The sequence below is a fragment of the Hypomesus transpacificus genome, chromosome 12, assembly GCF_021917145.1.
Source record: "Hypomesus transpacificus isolate Combined female chromosome 12, fHypTra1, whole genome shotgun sequence".
NCBI classification, from domain to species: Eukaryota; Metazoa; Chordata; class Actinopteri; order Osmeriformes; family Osmeridae; genus Hypomesus; species Hypomesus transpacificus.
This window is the reverse complement of record NC_061071.1, coordinates 3,610,926-3,630,334: the sequence shown is the minus strand read 5'-3', so window position 1 is coordinate 3,630,334 and position 19,409 is coordinate 3,610,926. Positions and strand designations below refer to the sequence as shown.

At 41.0% G+C, this 19,409-nt stretch overlaps 1 protein-coding gene across 1 annotated transcript in view; it reads left to right on the top strand.

Moving 5' to 3' along the window:
• The window catches only part of gpc5a (glypican 5a), a 74,253-nt gene extending 56,831 nt beyond the window's left edge, over positions 1 to 17,422 (top strand). The window contains exon 9 of the mRNA XM_047030484.1: positions 15,754 to 17,422. Within this exon, the coding sequence (XP_046886440.1) occupies positions 15,754 to 15,914 (161 nt within the window). The 3' untranslated portion in view covers positions 15,915 to 17,422. The remainder of the gene's footprint in view (positions 1 to 15,753) is intronic.
• Positions 17,423 to 19,409: the final 1,987 nt, after the last annotated feature.

The following is a 19,409-nucleotide window of genomic DNA, read 5'->3' as shown; positions in this document are numbered from 1 at the left end:
GTAGGTTTACATTTATATTTACATTTATGCATTTAGCACACGCTTTTATCCAAAGCAACTTCCAAAAGAGAGCTTTACAAAAGTGCATAGGTCACTGATCATAACAACAAGATTTGCGGGTAGCTAAAACATGAAGCATACATTGTGAAAACGAAATAAGTCCCTAAGGGAAGAACCATAACAGCATGTAGTTGAACAAGTTACAGTTACACAATTAAACAACATGAACCTCAAAAAATGCAAGGGTGTACCTGTGGAAAAAAAAGGAGGCAACAAATATATATTACACCGCAAGTACAAACGTTAAGTCAGTTACAACCAACCAACAAAAGCAAAAAGTCTCTCAATAGGTTATGTCGATTACTCATCTATCATAACATATTTTGATCTGTGCAGAAAATTAAGATACTTGCATTGGGGTTCTCCTAACAGCCTTGAATTCAGAGCGATTTGTCCTTAACAGGCTTTAATACAGAGATCTATAGAGAGAAGGAGATCCCTGTCGCCTGTCTCTTCTTAGGGGCAATTAGTCAGTATAATCGTACCTCCTTGTGTGTTGGGTTGCAAACCATCCGGTTGGGATTTTGCATACTAATTAGGCTTAAATGAGAGTCATTGTTTGCTGTTGCATAATCTCTAAGAATCGCAGAGCTCCATTTACTGGAATTTCTCTTTTACTGTGCGAGCTGAATGCTGATTTATTGTGTGTCGAATCTCTCACTGTGTCTCCTTATACGAGTACAAGGACCCTTCAGAAAACAGCAGTTCTTTAGCTCCTTGAGGACAAAGACTTGATCATCTTGAAAATGGCCAGACCTCTTGTAAAGCAACACACTGGTCTAATGTGCCTGATTATAATACACACAACAGCATTTTTTCATTTTTTTCTTTGCAAAGGGGAATTTGAAAATAAGTATGAGCCCTCTGGAGACGATATATACGAAGGGGCCATTTTTGTCAGACAATTTGAGAGGATACTTTTTTCTCTCCTTTGTTTTGGAAGCACCTGTCAAAGCAGTCAGGTGTACCGTGAAAGGAACTGCTGCTCACCTGGGTTAGTATGTATGTTGCATGTTTCATGCCTCTGTACCTAACCTCTAACCTGGTCAGGACAGAGGCTTGTCTGCACTGTCAGTCTGGGCACCTAAATAGGGCGGAGACAGACAGTCTGTATGTGGTGTGTTTGCTGTCTGAGAGTCCCTCTGGGAGAGGGGTCATTTTCCCAGCCCTTCCCCATATGACCTCCTACAGAGGGCAGGTCAAAATGATTTGCTGTCACACCAGTGTGAGCTCACCTAAAACATTCTGAAATAACCCCTACTCACAGTGTTGGAAGTGTCACATTCACACCACACACACACACACACACACATACACACACAAACACACACACATACATACACATACACATACACATACACACACACCCAAGAAAGCCCTCTGGTCAGTAAGGTGTGTACTGTACCACAAGGGGTTGTGATATTTGAAAAGATACTCTCGTCTCCTTGACTCCTGGAATCTTGGAGTTGCATGTAAATATTTGTGCTGCCACTCACTGTCGTAGCCACCCACTACCAATGCATACTTCTTATGAGTCTGGTCTGTCCTTCTTTCCACCATGTTCAGAAGAGTGGAGTGAAAACAACATTTTGATCTTTGGCAATATGACCTGTAGTTCAGAGCAATGGTGAGAATGTTCTGGGTTGATTTTTTCTGATTGTAACAATTTGCTGTTTGTAACCCAACTAGTTTGATAGTTTGGGCTTTTAGTTGAATTAGTGATAATGGTAGATGTCAGGCATTCTGACATCCTCAGACTTCCTGCACTTGTGTGTGTTTATGTGGACTGTCCATCAAATGCCAGTTGCCCTGGGTATTCAAACCTCCCAATAGCTGTATGCACCCCGTGGCTTAAGAGCTATTTGTCTGGCATGTGTTTGACATGTGTTGACATGGGAGGCCAGTCAGTGATCAGAGTCACCCAGTATAATGGCCTGCAGCAGGCTTTTGGGTTGTCAGAAACCTGGCTTCTTTATGTAGACTTATGACCATCTCCTAACAACCTCGGATCCCAGGGTAGAAAGGTAGTCTCATTTGCATTTGTTTTTTTGTTCTCGATGCAGAAGGGAGAAACATGCCCAAAATAGGGTTTTTAGCAGTTCAGATCCTTCCTCCTTTACTTCACACATGATAGAAATTTTTGGTTGTGATGTAAGACCTGCATGACTCACAGCATTACCTTGTGTTCAGGATCAGTCTGCTGTTAGTGATCTCCCAACTCTGAACCCCAGGACATGTCATGTATTGAAAGCAGATCCACAAGTACTATTATTACCAAGACACCTACCTCTTTACCATTCTTGTCCCCTGCTAAGAAGCTTTGGTTTGCTGCCTTCAGTCTTGTGAGGCTGTATCTCAGCACTGGAATCCAGGCTGATAATGAAGTGTGAAAAATGCATGAATTCACACTGCATAATCAACGAAGGCATAGCTTGCAGGGTAGCACTGAGCAAAAGACACTTCATCACAGGGATAAAGAAATCCATATCACAAAAAACAGCAATATCATTGTGTATGTCTCATCACCTATGGTGTTCGTTTCCCCCAAATTAAATAAATAAATATAAAAACGTTATCAACAGTACTTTTGGCTGACTCAGGATATGTGCGCAAATATATATGGTTTAGATATTTGCATGAAAGTAAATGGTTAAAGTCTATCTCACCAAGTAAAACAAATGCAGTGCACCACAGAGCCATACATCTATGTTTAGCGTGGTGTTGTGTGGATGGTGGCAGTTTTGTTTCAATTACTTGAGCCTTTCTGTACAACATCCATACTTGTCATGTGGAGATACGCAGGCATGCAGTAGGCTCAACCAACATGAGGAGCTGATGTTGATGAGACTACAGGAAGGACCTGGTCACCAGTCGATAACATAAAACAACATGATTCAGTACATATATTACAGAGCATGTAAGTACTGACCCGAGAACTCATACCATATGTTATGAATCAGACCCTTAACGGAGACCTGGCTTCCTGACAATTCATATATTGAAACAAAGCATTGTGTCTGCATCTCTGGGGCCATATCCTGGAGCAGGACAAAAATGTTCACCCAACCATCATAGGGCAATAATTCACTGTTTCACTTTAATTGTTCTGACATGTGAGCAATTGTCCATTAAAAGTCGTCCCAGCCAAAATGGAACGATTAGCACTCAAGGGAGAGTTTTTTGTGGTTTCCAGCTTTGGCTTTCATTATTTCTTTTCGATTAAGTCTGAGATCTGGAGGCTGTGCCTAACAATAAAGAAAGAGACATAAAACATTTTAGCGTTTGCAGATGTTTATTTTCCCAAGGAGCTGCATTACAGGGAAACAGGATTCCATTTGTCCAGCGTGGAAGTGGCTCGGCTGAAAGAAAAGTCCTAAAGCAAACACCCTCTGAGCTTGTAAATGCAGTGAAAACTCACTGACAGTGTCAGCTTTTGCAAGCTGTCTAATGGTTAAAGTCTGGGTCTCTGCCAAGGGATGGTAAACACTTATTCCCATGTAATTGCTCCATCAAAGAAGACTACTAATGTGCTATGACTGTAGTGAATTGTTTTTTGCCGGAGCTGAGACAATACTATATGATAGCCTGTAGCTTGTTTGGAACAATGTTTATTGTTGGAATTTGCTGACTTTGGCAAATACTTTGGGAAAAACATTAGATTTATATGACTGTTATGGCAAATACTTTTTTGCCTACAAATTCATCACTCAAGTGTTTAAGATGCCTTTGGAGAAAATTATTACTGGTATGTCTCATTGACCCCCAGTTATATTTTCTGAAATAAATTCCATTACATATTTGTTGGTACCTAGAAAGAAGCTTTTTTCTCTAAATAAAGCTGTAAAAGGAAAAAGAACTGCATCCAGAATCGAGCTTTATAAAGCCCAACAGTCAACTTAATCATTATCTCTCTCATTTATTTTTTTATGAAGCCAGCCCGAAGTTGCAGTGACATTTTGTTTATTATGCATTTTCGGACTGCTGCATTACACGTAATATGCGATCCGGAATAAGAGATTCCACAGTCTCATATGTCTGGCAGAAAACTACTGAGGACGAATGAGCATGAGAGAATTTGTGAAGCTGTCAAGAGAAATGTTTCAGAAAGCTGTTGACAACATTCTCATCCAATGCTGGGCTGGCTGTTAGAAAAGAGTCCGCTTGGCACCGGTTTTGGCCATGGCATTGTAATATAAAGCTTGAAAACTCTTTCGCTTTCTCGTCTTGTATTTGTTTAGCAAGTGAGAAGGACAAGAACTATAGCTGGGGTTTGATCAACTTCCAGTGCTACATGCCTGCATATAAAGACAATAGACATTTTGGTTTCTATTGAAATGAATATAGAATTGACGGTAAAAAGCAATGTTAAAGGTTAAGCTTCATGCTATGCATAACAACAGAGATGACTAAAGCAGCTGCAATACAGACATATGGTATGTTACACAGCACTCTGCCACTGATTGGATTGTAGAATTCCTGATCTATACCGATCTATACCGATACCTGATCTATACCGAGTTCATCACCTCTTACAATGTGTCAGATAAGGGAATAAAATAACTTGTCATTTACAAGTTAAAGTAAACTGTCATGTCAAAATTGAGCTATTACCTATAGAGTCATGCAGTATCATCCCTTACAGAGAGAATCTCTGTCTTTATGCTACAGTAATAGGCCATAGCTACTTGGCTAATGCTGTTGTTTGTGAGCAGAGACATCCATTTTCTTAGTTGATGGTGCTGGAACGTATTATCTGACCGCAGCAGGTTGAACTGGCATCCAACAGTTTGCAGACATCGAGATCCATCTTGGAGAAGGTCGATTGGAGTCCACCATGAGTGTGTCCATCAGGCCCTGCTAAGGACCAAATCTCTCTCCTCCGGCCCTCCATTCATCCCTTACTGTCACACGATCTTAATTGGGCCTGGTAATTATCCAATTGCACAATATTAAGTATCCCATTTGTGGAAATGTGGTCACTGAAAATGAATAGTCGTTGATTAGCAACACTGACATTCAGCTTACTCCTTTTTCGCACATTGGCCTGGCATTGATTGCTGGCACCAATTCCGGTGTGCTTTATCCCAAATCGACCAAGCCCCTATTCTGTGGTCCAGGATTGACCATTAGTTCCATCCATTATCACTTCCATCATCCATCCCTCTGTCACTGATGCCTTCTGGGAAAGGGCAAGCAGACGTAATCTTGAAGTAGGTGGAGGAGAACAGACTGTCTGTTAATCACAGTCCCTGGGTACTGTTTGGTTATTTTCCAGCCTCCTTAGTGCAAGGATCGGATACAGTATAAATGGATGGAAAAGAGATCATTTACTTAGTGACTGCCATGTGCATTCTCTACAGTTTAGTCTGAAGTTTTCTTGTGGATCTTACAAAGTAAGACTTATTAAGACTTACCATCTTAGCAATTTGAGTCCAGCCGTTCGATATCAAACCTTCTTGCTTGCACACTGTAGATATTGTATATCCTACAGATATACTACATCTGCATTGACTAAAGTGTATCTCACTGAGCCAGGAAGGGATGTTTCACCAGTTGTCAGTATCTTATCTCCACCACAGTCTGTCAATCAAGCTTGACCCGGACAGGCTATCAGAACTTGACAGAACGGAATGAGCTTTTTCACAACTGCATGGCAGAGATTAGGAATCACTGCATAGTGACATATCTCACATGAAAGATTTAACTTAGAAGCAGATACTTGTTCACCTCTCCATCTACAGCTCCCCTCTCAGCTATGTCGCCCACTATACTTTTTGGAAGTTTGGATCATTTATTTCACAGTTGAAACTGTTCAATTGCATGCACTGTAATCAGAACGCAATTACTAAATAATGCAAAAATTAGGCAATTATTTACTCTAAGGTTGCATTAAATATCATAAAGCTACATAGCAATACCTATAGTTATTGTAGTTACATTGAAAATGCTATATAGTTACACTTCAGTACGGTTCAGTGGTAAAGGTTATTACACAAGTAAACTTGGAATGGGTAAGGTGGGGCTTTCCAGGGGTAAGTCGATGTTAACATTGATCTTGTTTGGGTAACAGAACCTTCAACTGCTCTTTTACAACATCCACTCACCCCTTAAACCCATCCCCCTTGTTTCAGTAGCAGACAGGCAACATGCAGAGGTAATACAGTAATGAATAAGAAGAAAATCAAATCCAATGGACTAATAATAAACATATAAACAATATGAAACACATAGAAATGGCTTGTGCACACAACCAAATTATGTTTAAATACTCATAACCATATTCACATTGTCATATAAGAACACATACTTTTCACAATTCTTTTTATTTTTAATGTTTTTACTTTTTAGTACTGGTATTGGGCTAAATATTTGGGATCTATTAATTTTATGACAGCTTTCCTGTACGAATATTTATTAGGTGGCACACTTGGGAAATTGAGTGTCATTACAACTGGCTCGGAATGAGCTGTTAAAAAGCAGTTTGCAGTCAGCGCTTGAAGCATTGGTGGAATTTTATTAAATAATTCTCAGAAATTATTTATTATTACAGACCTTGGGATGTATGCCTAACTGTAAGTCATACAGTTTGAGCACACTATCAACATAGTTGTTGTTACAAAGAATCAGCTCTCTGGCTTTTTTGGTGCGCATGTGTATTCGATCCCTCACTTACACGAAAAGCCGATGCAGACTAACTAGCATCAATGTTTGCTCTATCATTCTGCTCATCTTAGTAGTGTGTGTGCAAGCAGTATGCCATCTGCGCAAGTGGCAGGCTGTTTTTAATTCTTCCTCCTTCCAGAGTCATTCCCTTCATCCAAATGGAACGCTGTTCAGCTGTGGGGAACCCGTTTTTATTGCTCACACCGCCTGTCCGCACAAGCAATCTCTTTATGTTCTGCATGTATGGGTAACCTGGGCTGGCTGGCCGTTCAGGGTTTGGGGGGGAGATCTATCATCGTAACACAGGTAGGCAGTTTAATAACACTGCTGTGGGCATAGGGGAGAAGCAGGCCATTTATTTAATGTAACGCCACTGTCATTAAGGACCCTGACAGGAGAAATGACCCTCCTGACAGTTCCACCTGCTGCAACAGTAGAGAGGGAAAAGGGATATACTGCTCAATATCAAGTTGTAACTTTGAAGGGTTACTTATTAATGAAGATGGTAATAGTATGATGCTTTAGTGTGTTTATATGTTTTACATAAACTGTAATGCCTACTGTATACTTTTTTTAAGCATGTGAAGCAGTAGTTAATGTTGTTTGTATTATCAAGTATCATAGAGTGGTGGGGATCAACATAAGACGTGTGTGTTGATGTGATTCTTCCATCATCTACTGTAAGCACCTTAAACACAGTGAAAAAGAGTGAAGAGTGTTTGGTTCAATTAGAACAGATGGTGTCGCCCATGGCAACTCGGTCACAAAACACTGAGATGTTGCTAAATGTGGTTTTTCATTTGATACTCCTTTGAAGATGACTCGACAAAGGCACTTAACACACACTCACTGCCAAAGTATGATCAAGTATTTAATGGCAAGTAACAAAGAGCGTGGGTAAACAAAAACTTCACGATAAGCCATGTGACAAGACTCTTGAAGTTTGCTCCGCCAGCCTCCGCACTCTTTTCATGCTATGCCCTTTTGCTTAGCACCTACCCTGCTAACTTTGAGAGTGCCCTCTTACTGTGCTCTTTGTCAGTGTGAAGACTGCTGTGTACACCACTTCACACTAGCCTCCTCCTTGCGTGGAAACTTTGCTGTGGTGAAGAAAAACCAATTTCTGAGTCATACATATTGGATGAGAAATGTAGCATATGAGATGGGTCCCCTAGTCAAGGGCCCAGCATTAATTAAAGATCACAGCCACACTTGGGAAACTCAGTTCATGACACATTCATCCTCCAGCCTGGGTCTAGGTGCTGACATGTTGTGGCCTTTTCAGCCCCTCAGAGTCACATTGTTCCTGCATGGCTCACTTGGTACACTAACCTACTCACATTGGTCCTGCACTACTGTATGTCACCATCTAAAACAAGGACTTCCAAGACGACTAAATACCATCCTCCTGCTTGTTATGGAACAGAGAATGTGTTCAAATAGTCCTACAGTTTTATGTATTGCACCCACAAACCAAGTCATTTACTCCAAGATACCCCAATAGGTGAGTGTGTTTGCTTAACACCTGAACCCTCTTTTTATTTCTCTTTTCATGAAGGATATCTGTTTGGATGTCGGCCCAGTAGTCCTTTTAGTCTGAAAATGTATCAACATTAATTTGCCGAATCAAAATGGTGCCTTTCCATGACTGCACAGTATGTAGTCCAATGCTCAAACAACAACTTTTGCCCAGCAACTTTGAACTGCTTGTTGTTACATCCATTAGTAAGAGAGCAGAGACTTCTCAAGACATTCTCTCACCTTTCCTTAACCTACATGGTGGGAAAATCAACAGTTGCCCTCTCCTCTGAGATCCTTTGATGATGCCTGATGGGTTAGTGCTGATCCTCAAAGGAGAGGGCAGAGGGGACGCTCTCCCTGCTAGGGGATAAAGCCAGTTAATGGATCACAGAGCTAATCAAGTATAGGGAGAGCCTGGGTGAAGTGGTTGAATGAGTTGACCCATTAGGCTGCTGTCCTCAGGGGGAACCAACACACATAGTCAACTGTAGCTAGTACCAAGGCAATCAGGATGCAAGTAACAGTGGAACCTTTTCTTGAATTTTTGTTTCATCTGTTTGAGTTTAGCTTGTTTGTTTGAAGTAGTGTCTGGATGAAATATTAAAGGTGGAATCAACAGAAAGAAGGCAGTATGTTTCCTCTTGTCAGTCACAATGTTTTTCTTTTTAGTTGAGTAATGGGTAACTTATTACTTATTCACATTTCTCCAAGGTGTTTCCTGACATTATCCAAACATAACCATCTAGAACAAACAAACCCCACTTGTATTTCCATTTCATCTTTAAAATCAGATTAAATGTAGTAGAGGATGGACCATTACATATTCAGTGTCTTCGACTAAAATACAGGAACGGTATGTATTTTTCACAGTTCGAAAAGGTGTGTTTAGACTTTAAAAGAAAAAGGGAGATTTATATTCTGCTTCATATCTCTCTTTCGCCATAAATATTGTGTCTGGGCTTGCAATGAATCAATGCATTCAACTTTTGAATCCCCGACTGAAGACCCAAACAGGGAATAGACCATTTATAACATTTACTGCACCACTCCGGAAGAACAGGGCAGAACATTCTGTTGTGCTTAGTGCTGGTCTTGTCTGGGGCTGGGAAAGAAACAGTAGCATGTGTGCTTACCTGGCAAATGGTAGAAGAGTAGACACAAGATACTGTTTGTTTACTGCTTGAAGGTGTTGCCCCTTATTTCTTCCGACAAATTAATTTGATCTCCGCTTGAATACTGTTTTGATATCACAAGGAGCGTTGATTAAGATTCCATAGATGCAGTACAGCTTTTTGTATCAGTGACTTAATAACCCTGTAAACCCAACCCTATAATTTCAACATCACCTTTAGCTCTCCAAAAAACAGATTAGCAAATAAGATTTTTGGGGAACAACAACATTTACATAACTAATGGGTCCTATTGTCTTGCTTTGCAATGCTATTGGATACATTCTAAATTCTATAATAGTCTTTCCAAAAAAAAGAAATGAGCAATTAAAGAGCTAAAGGTGACGTTGTAATTTTACAACAAGGGGTCTTACAGGGCTTTAACCTAACTAAGTTACCATCTCTAGCAAGGAAATATGCGTGACAGGTCCGTGGATTCAACAATGTGTTTCTCTGTCCACTCTACTGTATATTGACATTTTGTTTTTTAGAAAAGCTGTTTGTTTATATATGTGTCAACAATGGTTGACAGGTTTATGAAACTTTAAATAGATTTGCTTTGAAATTAACATTATTTGTCATTAATAAGCAAATACAACTAGATGTGCACTGTACATTGCTCAATACAATTGAAAATGTTGTCCGGTAGAGTCATACTGAACCATGGAGTCTATAGAAGCATCATTAAATTGGTTGCCATTACCCCTGACAGGAAGGACAGAGAAACAGGAGACCTTTTGTTTGTGAAAAGCTCTGTACAACAATTCCAATCGTACGAGGACACTGTCTCCACTGACTCCAGCTTTGAACAGATGACACTAGTTTGCATCCTTTGAAGCCTTACTGCTGCTTCTCCTCTCCTTTCAACTTGTTTTCCGCTTGAATGAGAAGTTACCTTAGCAACTGGTGACCCAGTTTCAGAATGATTATAATAATTCAAAAACGGTGAAAATAGATGTACGTTTCTGTCTGTTGAATGTACCAAATACTATTAAACATATGCTAGAAAATATGCCATCATCCGCCTCAAAGACTGACAACATTTGCATTTGGAAGGTGAAGTTATAATAAGACTATAATCAGTCATGTCTTTTGGTCCTTTGACAGCATCAAAACGTGCTATCAGAGAAATAGAGACTACATTGAATTGACATTGACCCGTGGAGTGGCATATGCCACTGAGCAGTGCTCCAGATCAAACGTTTGTTGTCTTGTAGCATTCCCCCCCCGAGAAGCCAGAGGTAAATAATCATTATTATGTGTGGCAGCACTAGCTGTATCTGTAGTCTAATCACCCATGAGCGATTCTGGTGGTGGTGTGATGAATTTGGACCAAGCCCTGCGACACGGGGAGCCACAGAGTAGCACAGAGAGCCTCCCCATGTTCATGAAAAGGTTAATGGAAGGTTAATAAGAGAGGGAACTGTTCAAATCCCAAAACCTTGATTCATTATGCAAATGTAGTTTTAGGAAGATAAAAAAATTACGTTGTTGTAGGGTATCCATGCTAACTAGCAGATCATCTGCGCTTGGTGGAAACACGGCTGCCTTTGATGTTTGACTTGGAAGAAATCTAATTATTTGCTCCGTTTAACAGTTGACATCAGTGGGATTGCACAATTTGGGTAAACACAAATGTTGCCGATTAAAAGCTGTGTTTAAAGGAAAATCTGCTTTTGTATTCAACAATTATTTGTTTTGGTCAGTTATATTGCAAAGCAATAAAGCAGACCAAGTAATAAAGCAGTACTAGTACTAGCAGTATGTATTATGACAAGGTGGGTTTGTGGTGGTTTGTTGTGGATTTGTACAGTATGTTGCCTATCACCTGTCATCCTAGCTGTCATGAATTAACAATGGGGGTTCATAGTTTGTTACCGAAGCATTATATTGACTCTTTTCTTTCTATTAGGAAGCAATTAGGTGTGGCTTACTCGGCCTTGAAGTTACACAAACTCGCTTTCCTGGCCATTTAAATAACATTTGCAGGAATATGATCAGGATTAATGTGGTTTTGATTGAAGTCAGTCAGTTGACAGATTTATATCCCTCAATGCAGTATATCCCTTGGCACGCTATATTTGTGGACATGCGTTTTTCATTGAAATGGAAGACTGGGTGACCTTGCCATGTTTGTGTGCGGCTTCAGATTCGTACATTATGCTGAGATGGCTCCAATATCTGAATAACCACTGATAGTTTGGGCGACGGCAGGTTAGAGGGAGGAAAAGGTGGTTTAAATGTTCATATTATATAGTAATATAGAATATATATTTATAATAGACCTAACATTTTACACATGATATTGTTAATAGTTAACTATTTACAAATAAACGATCTGCTCAACTTTGCGTTGTGAACATGACCATTGTATTCTCTGCTGTCCCTGCCATATTGTGTAATATTGTGTTGTGGATTCTTTTTACCCCATGGGGTGAACGGACCATTCGAGCACACACATTCATTTCATAGGTCTAGTACGGCAATCTTCACCAATCAAACATGCATACTGACAGCTTTATGGCACTTTGTCCACTTTGGAACACCCCTCAACCCTGAGACCCTCTATCTTCCTGTCTAATGATCCAGGAAACTGGAGGTAGTCTTGTTGGGTGAATAGGAACCTATCTCTGCTGATTGGTATGCCGCCTGCAGCCTGAGTGGCTGACTGCCAGGCTGACTGCCTGGCTGCTTGGCCTACTGACTGACTGGTAGTCAGGGTGTGATATGGACTGCGCTGTGGATCTGGTGAGGGCCGAGGGGAAGGAATCTAGGCGATGAACGTTCCCACTGTGCAGGACATGTGCAGCAGAGGCAGAGCTAGCTGGAGGATGCAGTGCTGAATGACTTTCTTGCTCCACTGGCCCAGTGCTGGGATACACTGGGTATTTTATGATGCTGCTACCTTTAATTCGTTTTCATTGATCCTGGACTCACAGCCAGAAGGATTTGAGGTTCCTGGATGAATATGGTTGGCTAGGTGGAGTCTGCTAAAGCTAGAGCAAAGCCACTGAGAAGGGATGAGGAATAACTAAGTTACAGTCAATTTAATGAGCAAAAATATATACTTCATCTGCCTGCTTCATTTGAGGACTATCTTAATGTTCCTCGATGTATGTTGTGGAAGAAATTCATGGTGTTTCCTTCTCACCAGCGCCCAATAACTTCAAGGAGGAAAGGGATTTGGGGGGTGGGAGGGAGGGGGGATGGAGGGGTCTGCCACAGCACCTGGAGTGTCCAATGTTCTTAATAGACTGTCAATAAATAGCCTTGTTCTACAGTGTGTAGAAAAAAGTCAGAAATATTGTGTGTCTATTCATCTGGATGCAGAGAAAAACTCTCAATTTGAAACTCTGTGTTTAACTGAGCAGTTCATCAACAAAAGCTAGTTAGAAACATGCAAAACAATACCATTTCTCTAATGCAGAACAAATTGATCGTTTTTCGCAGAGTCTTTCTCATGTAATTGAACAGGGATGTTGTGTCTCACTCAGGGATACATTCAACTGTGTTGTCTGCGAGTGTGAGTAGCCAGCCAGCCATAAAGACAACCAGCCCACAGACAGACAGACAGACAGACAGACAGACAGACAGACAGACAGACAGACAGACAGACAGACAGACAGACAGACAGACAGACAGACAGACAGACAGACAGACAGACAGACAGACAGACTTCTCCTCAGGAGGTCCCAGACGGCCGTGCTATGCAGTTATCCCTCCGCTTGATCTCGCTACTTCACTAGACACAACAGCTCTGAACAAACAAGCAGCTCACTCTGAGATGCAATGCCAGAGACTCCTCTGATAAATCACTTTTAATTCCTCTTCCTAGATCATCGTTTTGTACACATTAGTGTCTGTTGATGAAGGTAGTCCACTGAGACCTGCTTTGTTTTCTTTGACTTTTTTTATACTGTCGCTGATAATGAGTAGAGTTTGATTTGAATGTGCGTTGTCATCTCAGTACTGTACAATAGAGAGGGATTTGTCTCAGGTTCCAGAGCTTCACAAGATCAATGCAAACACATCCTTCCGAGTTATACGGTTATACTGTAGGGAATGGTGAAGATACATTTAAGACAATTTCAAAGATTAAACTCTCAGCCTGGATATCGTTTTAAATGTAGTATTTCATAATGACATCAAAGGTCACATGTGAAGTCCATGTACTAGGTACTTCTGAACTATATTGCATTAAGATAATGATGTTCTAGAGCAGTCATTAGAGTTTAGCTGTTTGGCATTTAGTTGGCTATGCCTCTTGATAAGTATTCACGTGAGTGGTGATTGGTTCAAATAAGCAGTAAACATGGGTTCATCTGTGTTTGAATAGAATGGTTTACAAAGCAACAATGTTGAATGCATACATGTATCAAGCTGACCCTGTTTATTTTCAATGTGTGTCCCTTGTGCTACTTCCCTTTGAGTTCTTAAAGCCGTGGCCAGAGGCATTCCTCATTTACTTACTTATCATTCCAGACTAAGCATTTGGCAATTAAGGAAGAACAGTCTGAAAGAACTGAGATTCACTTGTTTATCAATTTCCTTTCACCTAATAGGATGTGCTGTCCTTGTGTGGGCATGTCTCAAGGCCTTTCAGATCAACTACAAGCGAACAGAGGGATGTGCAACACAGACTTGCTTTTGTATTCAACAACTTACTATAACTTTGTAATTTGTTTCTCTTCAAAGAGTAGGTTCAATGGGCAACAATTTAAATGGACAATATTGCTTATTCTACATGTTTTCTTTCAAAGATTAAGTGGCTGAATCTTTATACTGCATGCATTTTCTCACCCAAAGTTTACTCAAAATTTTGCTTCAGAAGTTTGTCTTTGTCCTTGTTTGTCCCGCAGAGTAAATTGTTATCAACTCCACAAACACATTGTCCTTTCCTAGGTATCTGTTTGGCACGAAGCACAGACCCACCGCCATTGTAACTAGCGGAGGTTATTTTCCCGCTGCGCTTCGGTGGGGTATTGATCAAAGTTCCACCTAGACTTGTCAGGGTACAACTGCTATTGATTTTACATCAGGTGTGGACCACATCTCGAGGCCTACTGTACAGAACATCTCTGTCTTTGGCCTGCTAACTTATTCTGACATCCTAATGCGGATGCTTCGTAGTCGTGTAGAAAAACGGGGGAACTCTGTAAGCACACTGCCAGAAAGGATTTACTCAGATGTGTGCTATATTTTTCAGGCCAGTGCCCACAAACAGAGTTATATTAAATGTAACCATTGGGGTTGCACAAAAACTGTTAATGTGAACAAACTATCTCATAGATAATGATAGGGTGATGTTTGCAATTATCCATATTTATTAGAAGAAGACATTTTCTTTTCTTGCACTCTGATGTATACCGTCACAAGAGTAATCAGTAGTTGTTTGCACAGATATCAAACTGCCAATCTTCGTATTCTTTAGTGGCTTGACTTGCTAGAAATGGAGATTGAGATGGAGAGAGAGAGAGAGTTAAACAAAGTGAAGGGAGGAGCGGGTTGCGGGGAACACAGGTCATCAACAATCCTGTCCTCTTCTTCTAATAGGCCCTGACACACCTCCCTGGAGGTCTGCAGTCAGACTGCTACACTCTGTACACAACTTAAGGGCCACCGTCACTTCAGAATGCACACACGTTGGCCTGCTGCACAACAACTTCAGCATGATAACACTTGATGACGTGTGCAGTATGAGCCATACACATCTGAAAAATACAGCTAGGGCATGTCATGTGACACAGACGTGATGCAGATACGCGGCGTGGTATGACAAGCTTTTCTGTCCTCTGTGGGCACGGAAAATCACAACGTGGTTTAACAAAAGCTCATTAGAGATCTCATAGCCTTGCAGTGTATTTACCAGGGTTCCATTTTCAAGCAGGCCAGTTCATTAGAAGCTTTAGCATAGAGGGGGATGGAGTACACTAGTGGTGGTGAAAGATCCATATCCTGGGCAGGGAACACCGGGCTGTCAGACTATCTGTGTGTGCCTTCAAATGACCGTCTTGGGGATGCTCTGCACCCAATCAATAGCCTGTTAATTTCAGGCCATGCTCGGCTCCTCTGACAGGGGCTCCTGCGTGGACCGCTCCATGGAGAACATGTCGATAATCAGGACACCTCCTGCTAAGGCACAGCTACAGTTTGGAACAGCTGAGGACAAACATGGAACATGGCATTTGCTCAAAGGAATTCAGTAACTGAGAGCGAATGAAGTCTGCCATGCTGCTGAACATGCCATCATGCCCTGTGAAACTGTTCTTGATAAACTGGAAACTGAATTTTATTGATGAGCATCATTCTGATGACCAATGTTTGTTTCCTCTCCCCTCAGTGTCTCCTGACTCGGTCGACGACCACCGACGCTCCCGCCCACAGGGAGAGGACCTGGAGACTGGGTCCAGCTCTGCTTCCAGCTCACACAGGAGGATGACAGCAACAGGAGTCCTCTTGGCCCTGATCTTAACTTCTTTACTGACACTGCTGTCCTTGTAATAGAGGCAGACAACTTGTGTGACCCTCTCAAGACAATTTTTTCTCCATATAGTTCCCAGAATGAAAGGTCAGGGTGATGCATTTGACAGAGCAAAGTGATGAACGTTGGACTCTTATGGAATGGAGGACGAGTGCAACACAAGACTGGAAACAGAAATCAAAGAAATCAAAGAAACCTGTTTAAACTTGTATGCAATGTGTTTGTATAACAGAGCTTACACTTTGACTCTAATATAGAGGAGAAACGATAACTGTCAAATACTGGTTAATTTCAACATGACATTTTAAAGCTAACAACTTTATACTGAACTATTTAAAAAAAAGCTAATGTCACTGCCACAAATTACATCCGTCCCAATGTCTCAAAGTTAATGAAAATGTACCCTTTTATGATGTACAAAAGTAAAAAATAATAATTTTATTGGATTTCTTTTATTAATATATTGCATTCTTTGACATATAAATATACTACAGTAAAATGTGCATCCTGTTTATTACAGGATTGGAACGTTTTCTTTGTCTCCCTAATATTATTTGGGGTACCATGTATCTCATTTTACTCTTATCCCCCCCATTACCTTTTAAATACAGCTTTTGAAAGTATTTTTTCACAAATCCATGTTCTTATATGCTTTTGTAAAAAAATGAAATGTCAATTATTCCCCTTTCTAAAAGCTGTTCAGTTATTCTTGTCTGTTCATACTCTAAGCAGAGTGCTTGACATGGCACTGGTCTAGCCCATCCCACACCTATCACTAACGTCACACCTGCCTGGAGTTCTTTTAATTGAGACATCTTAACATGGGGGATTTAAGAAAGGGAAAAGGAGGAAGGGAATGAGGGGGTGTAAGTTCTTTTTTTTCCTCACATGCCTCCATCCTTCCCTCCCTCTTCTCGCTTCCTCAGAGACAGATTAGTTTCCCCACGAGTCGATTATCGTCTTTCACACTCAGTCCTCCTCTTTTTTCCTTCTCATGTCTGGATGCGAAGCTATCGTTTGTGGAGTTGCAGGTGTGGCAGAACTCATTTCTTGACTACCTGTTTCAGGTTCCCTTCAGACCAATGTAGGCTTGAATCTCTCTATGAAATTCAATCTGAAATAGCAGTTACTTCATCATTTTGATAATCTGACCCTACTGCCTACGTGTTTCTTCTCAAGAGAACAACAGAGAGTAATATAAATGTCTTAAACTCAGACGGTCAAGAATTGACAGATTGACATTTCTCTGAAATGAGAAAATACATTGTATTCAAGTCTTTCAGGTTTGGTTTGGTCATGAACAACATTAATGGACAGTTGTTTGAGAAATTAAACTCATCATGTAAATAGACATGGCTTCCCTGCCTGAATGTCCACTCACAATGTAAATGTCTTATTCTCAGTCAAAAACATTGTTCATTTTTACCTGAAGTGAATCTTGGGATAGTCTACTCTAAACCATGACGTTGGTGCTCTTTTTTAGCTCTTAAGCTCCAGGGATCTCCTGTGGAGATGAATACTGCTGAGTGCTATCAAGAAGTACTGGTTTGCATACATGAATTAATTACATGTTCTTACAATACTCTGGATTCATCTTCCCTTTCGATCATCTCAATGACTGTAGCACAGGCTAATGTGTGTCGAACTGTGTCTGTCTGATTCACTGCACAAAAATGCAATCATGAGTTCAATGTAGTGAAATAGTGACTTGTTTCGGGAAATAGGGCAGCAAGCTTGACTGAAAAGCGAACAACAGCTACCCTTCCCCTTCCTCACTCTGGCACAAAATCACCATTTCTTTTTCATGATTCTTCAAGTGTTACTCTTGTAGAGTTACTCTTTTAGAGTTACAACAAAATAGATCTTTGCAAACCAAGGTTTGACTGTGACACTTGAACTCTAGTCGTCTGCATAGAGACATGATAAAAGATGCAGCTAACAATGCTTTGGAGGGCATTCACAGTGACAAAAGTGCCCTTAAATCGGTTTGCCCTAAAGCCTAAAGCAAGAGGTTCCTTGGCCCTGTAGCTGGTGTTGAGCCAGGCTGGATGCTGTCCAGGTGAGCAAGGTTAAGTACCTGGCATTTATTAATGACAGCGCTAGGACTTATCCACCCATCGTTCAGTAGAGAAGCTGTTATATTTTTCTATGATGGCGTCCCCAATTGAATCGCCCCTATATTAATTTCAGAGATGTTGATTTGTCCTTTTTTGTCCCACACCCCCCCAACTGAGCTGATCGCTTTAATTTACCCAGTTCTGCTTCCAGTGACGAGGCAAAGGCAACCGCACAGGGCTCTTAATACACAGACACTAACTGAGTCTTTGCATCTGCTCTTCTCCACCTGAGTTTCTACTGTATCTAAGCTTTACCCTGCATCACAGCCATGCTTCTCCATCCTCTTTTCAAAGTGAAGGATATACTTTAATCCCCCCCCCCCTCTTCAGCTCCTCTAGAGACGTGTGAGAAAGAAGGGTTTCAGAGTTGGAATTGTGCGTTCTCCTCGCTTCACTGGAAGCGAAATGGGAGCTAGAATTCCATAGAAGTCTCCCGTACCGCCAGCCTTCCGTGTGGAACATCTGATGCTTTCGTTCTCTGCCTGTGAGACGTTGCCATGGTTTCCAGATGAAGTGGCTTTGTCAAATCTAGACAGACACGCTTGAAACCTCAGGAGATGGCTGCTATGGTACTATATAGCCTGAGTGTTGAACTTAAAACCCCATAACACACAAGATTGGCTTGTTCTTGGGGCAACATAATAATGGTACAATACTGTTTTGGAGGCGAATGAACGAATACTGTTTGAACACAGTTCGTTCATGCACTATATCTCTTGTTTTGAGTGAGACTTCAGAGGATTGAGCTGAACTCGATGTATTGCTTTCTACCCTATCAAATCCCAATCCAAAGGGTCCACGGTCAACAAGAGCAGTGAGTTAATACAGGAGAGAATTAGTCTCATAAGCATGGCTATGTCTCTGTGTGGGTGTATGAACTGTATGTTCAAAATTGAACAGATAATCAGTATCTTGGATATGATGGTTTCACAAATGTGTCTTTCAGTTGTACTTCTTTTAATAGATCAATTTCATTTTCGGGGTTAGAGGGTACATAAAGGCCTATTGTCCGATTTCTGTGTCACAAATTTTGGCTGCTGTTAGCTATTATTTAACCCCGATTGAGCCAAATTCAAATAAAATACCATCACATCCTAATTGTTCTGTCACCGTAGCACTCAGCAGGTCAAAGTCAGGTGATGGGTCACAGTCAGGATAAACCTGACTCCTTCTCCTCTCACCGAGGGAGCATGCTAATTTGGAATCTCTCAGTATTCCGCTGCAGCCCTCAGGGGGAATTCTGCACTGCGCTATTCTTGTCTTTAAAAAGATCAGGAAGGGTAATCTCCCTTCCATCCAGGACAGATGTAACTGTGTCTTTTATTCTTAGAGAAAGAGAAAGAGAGAAAGCTTGTTATTGGGAGCAGGGCGAGGATACGTTTTCAGAGAGGTTTTAAA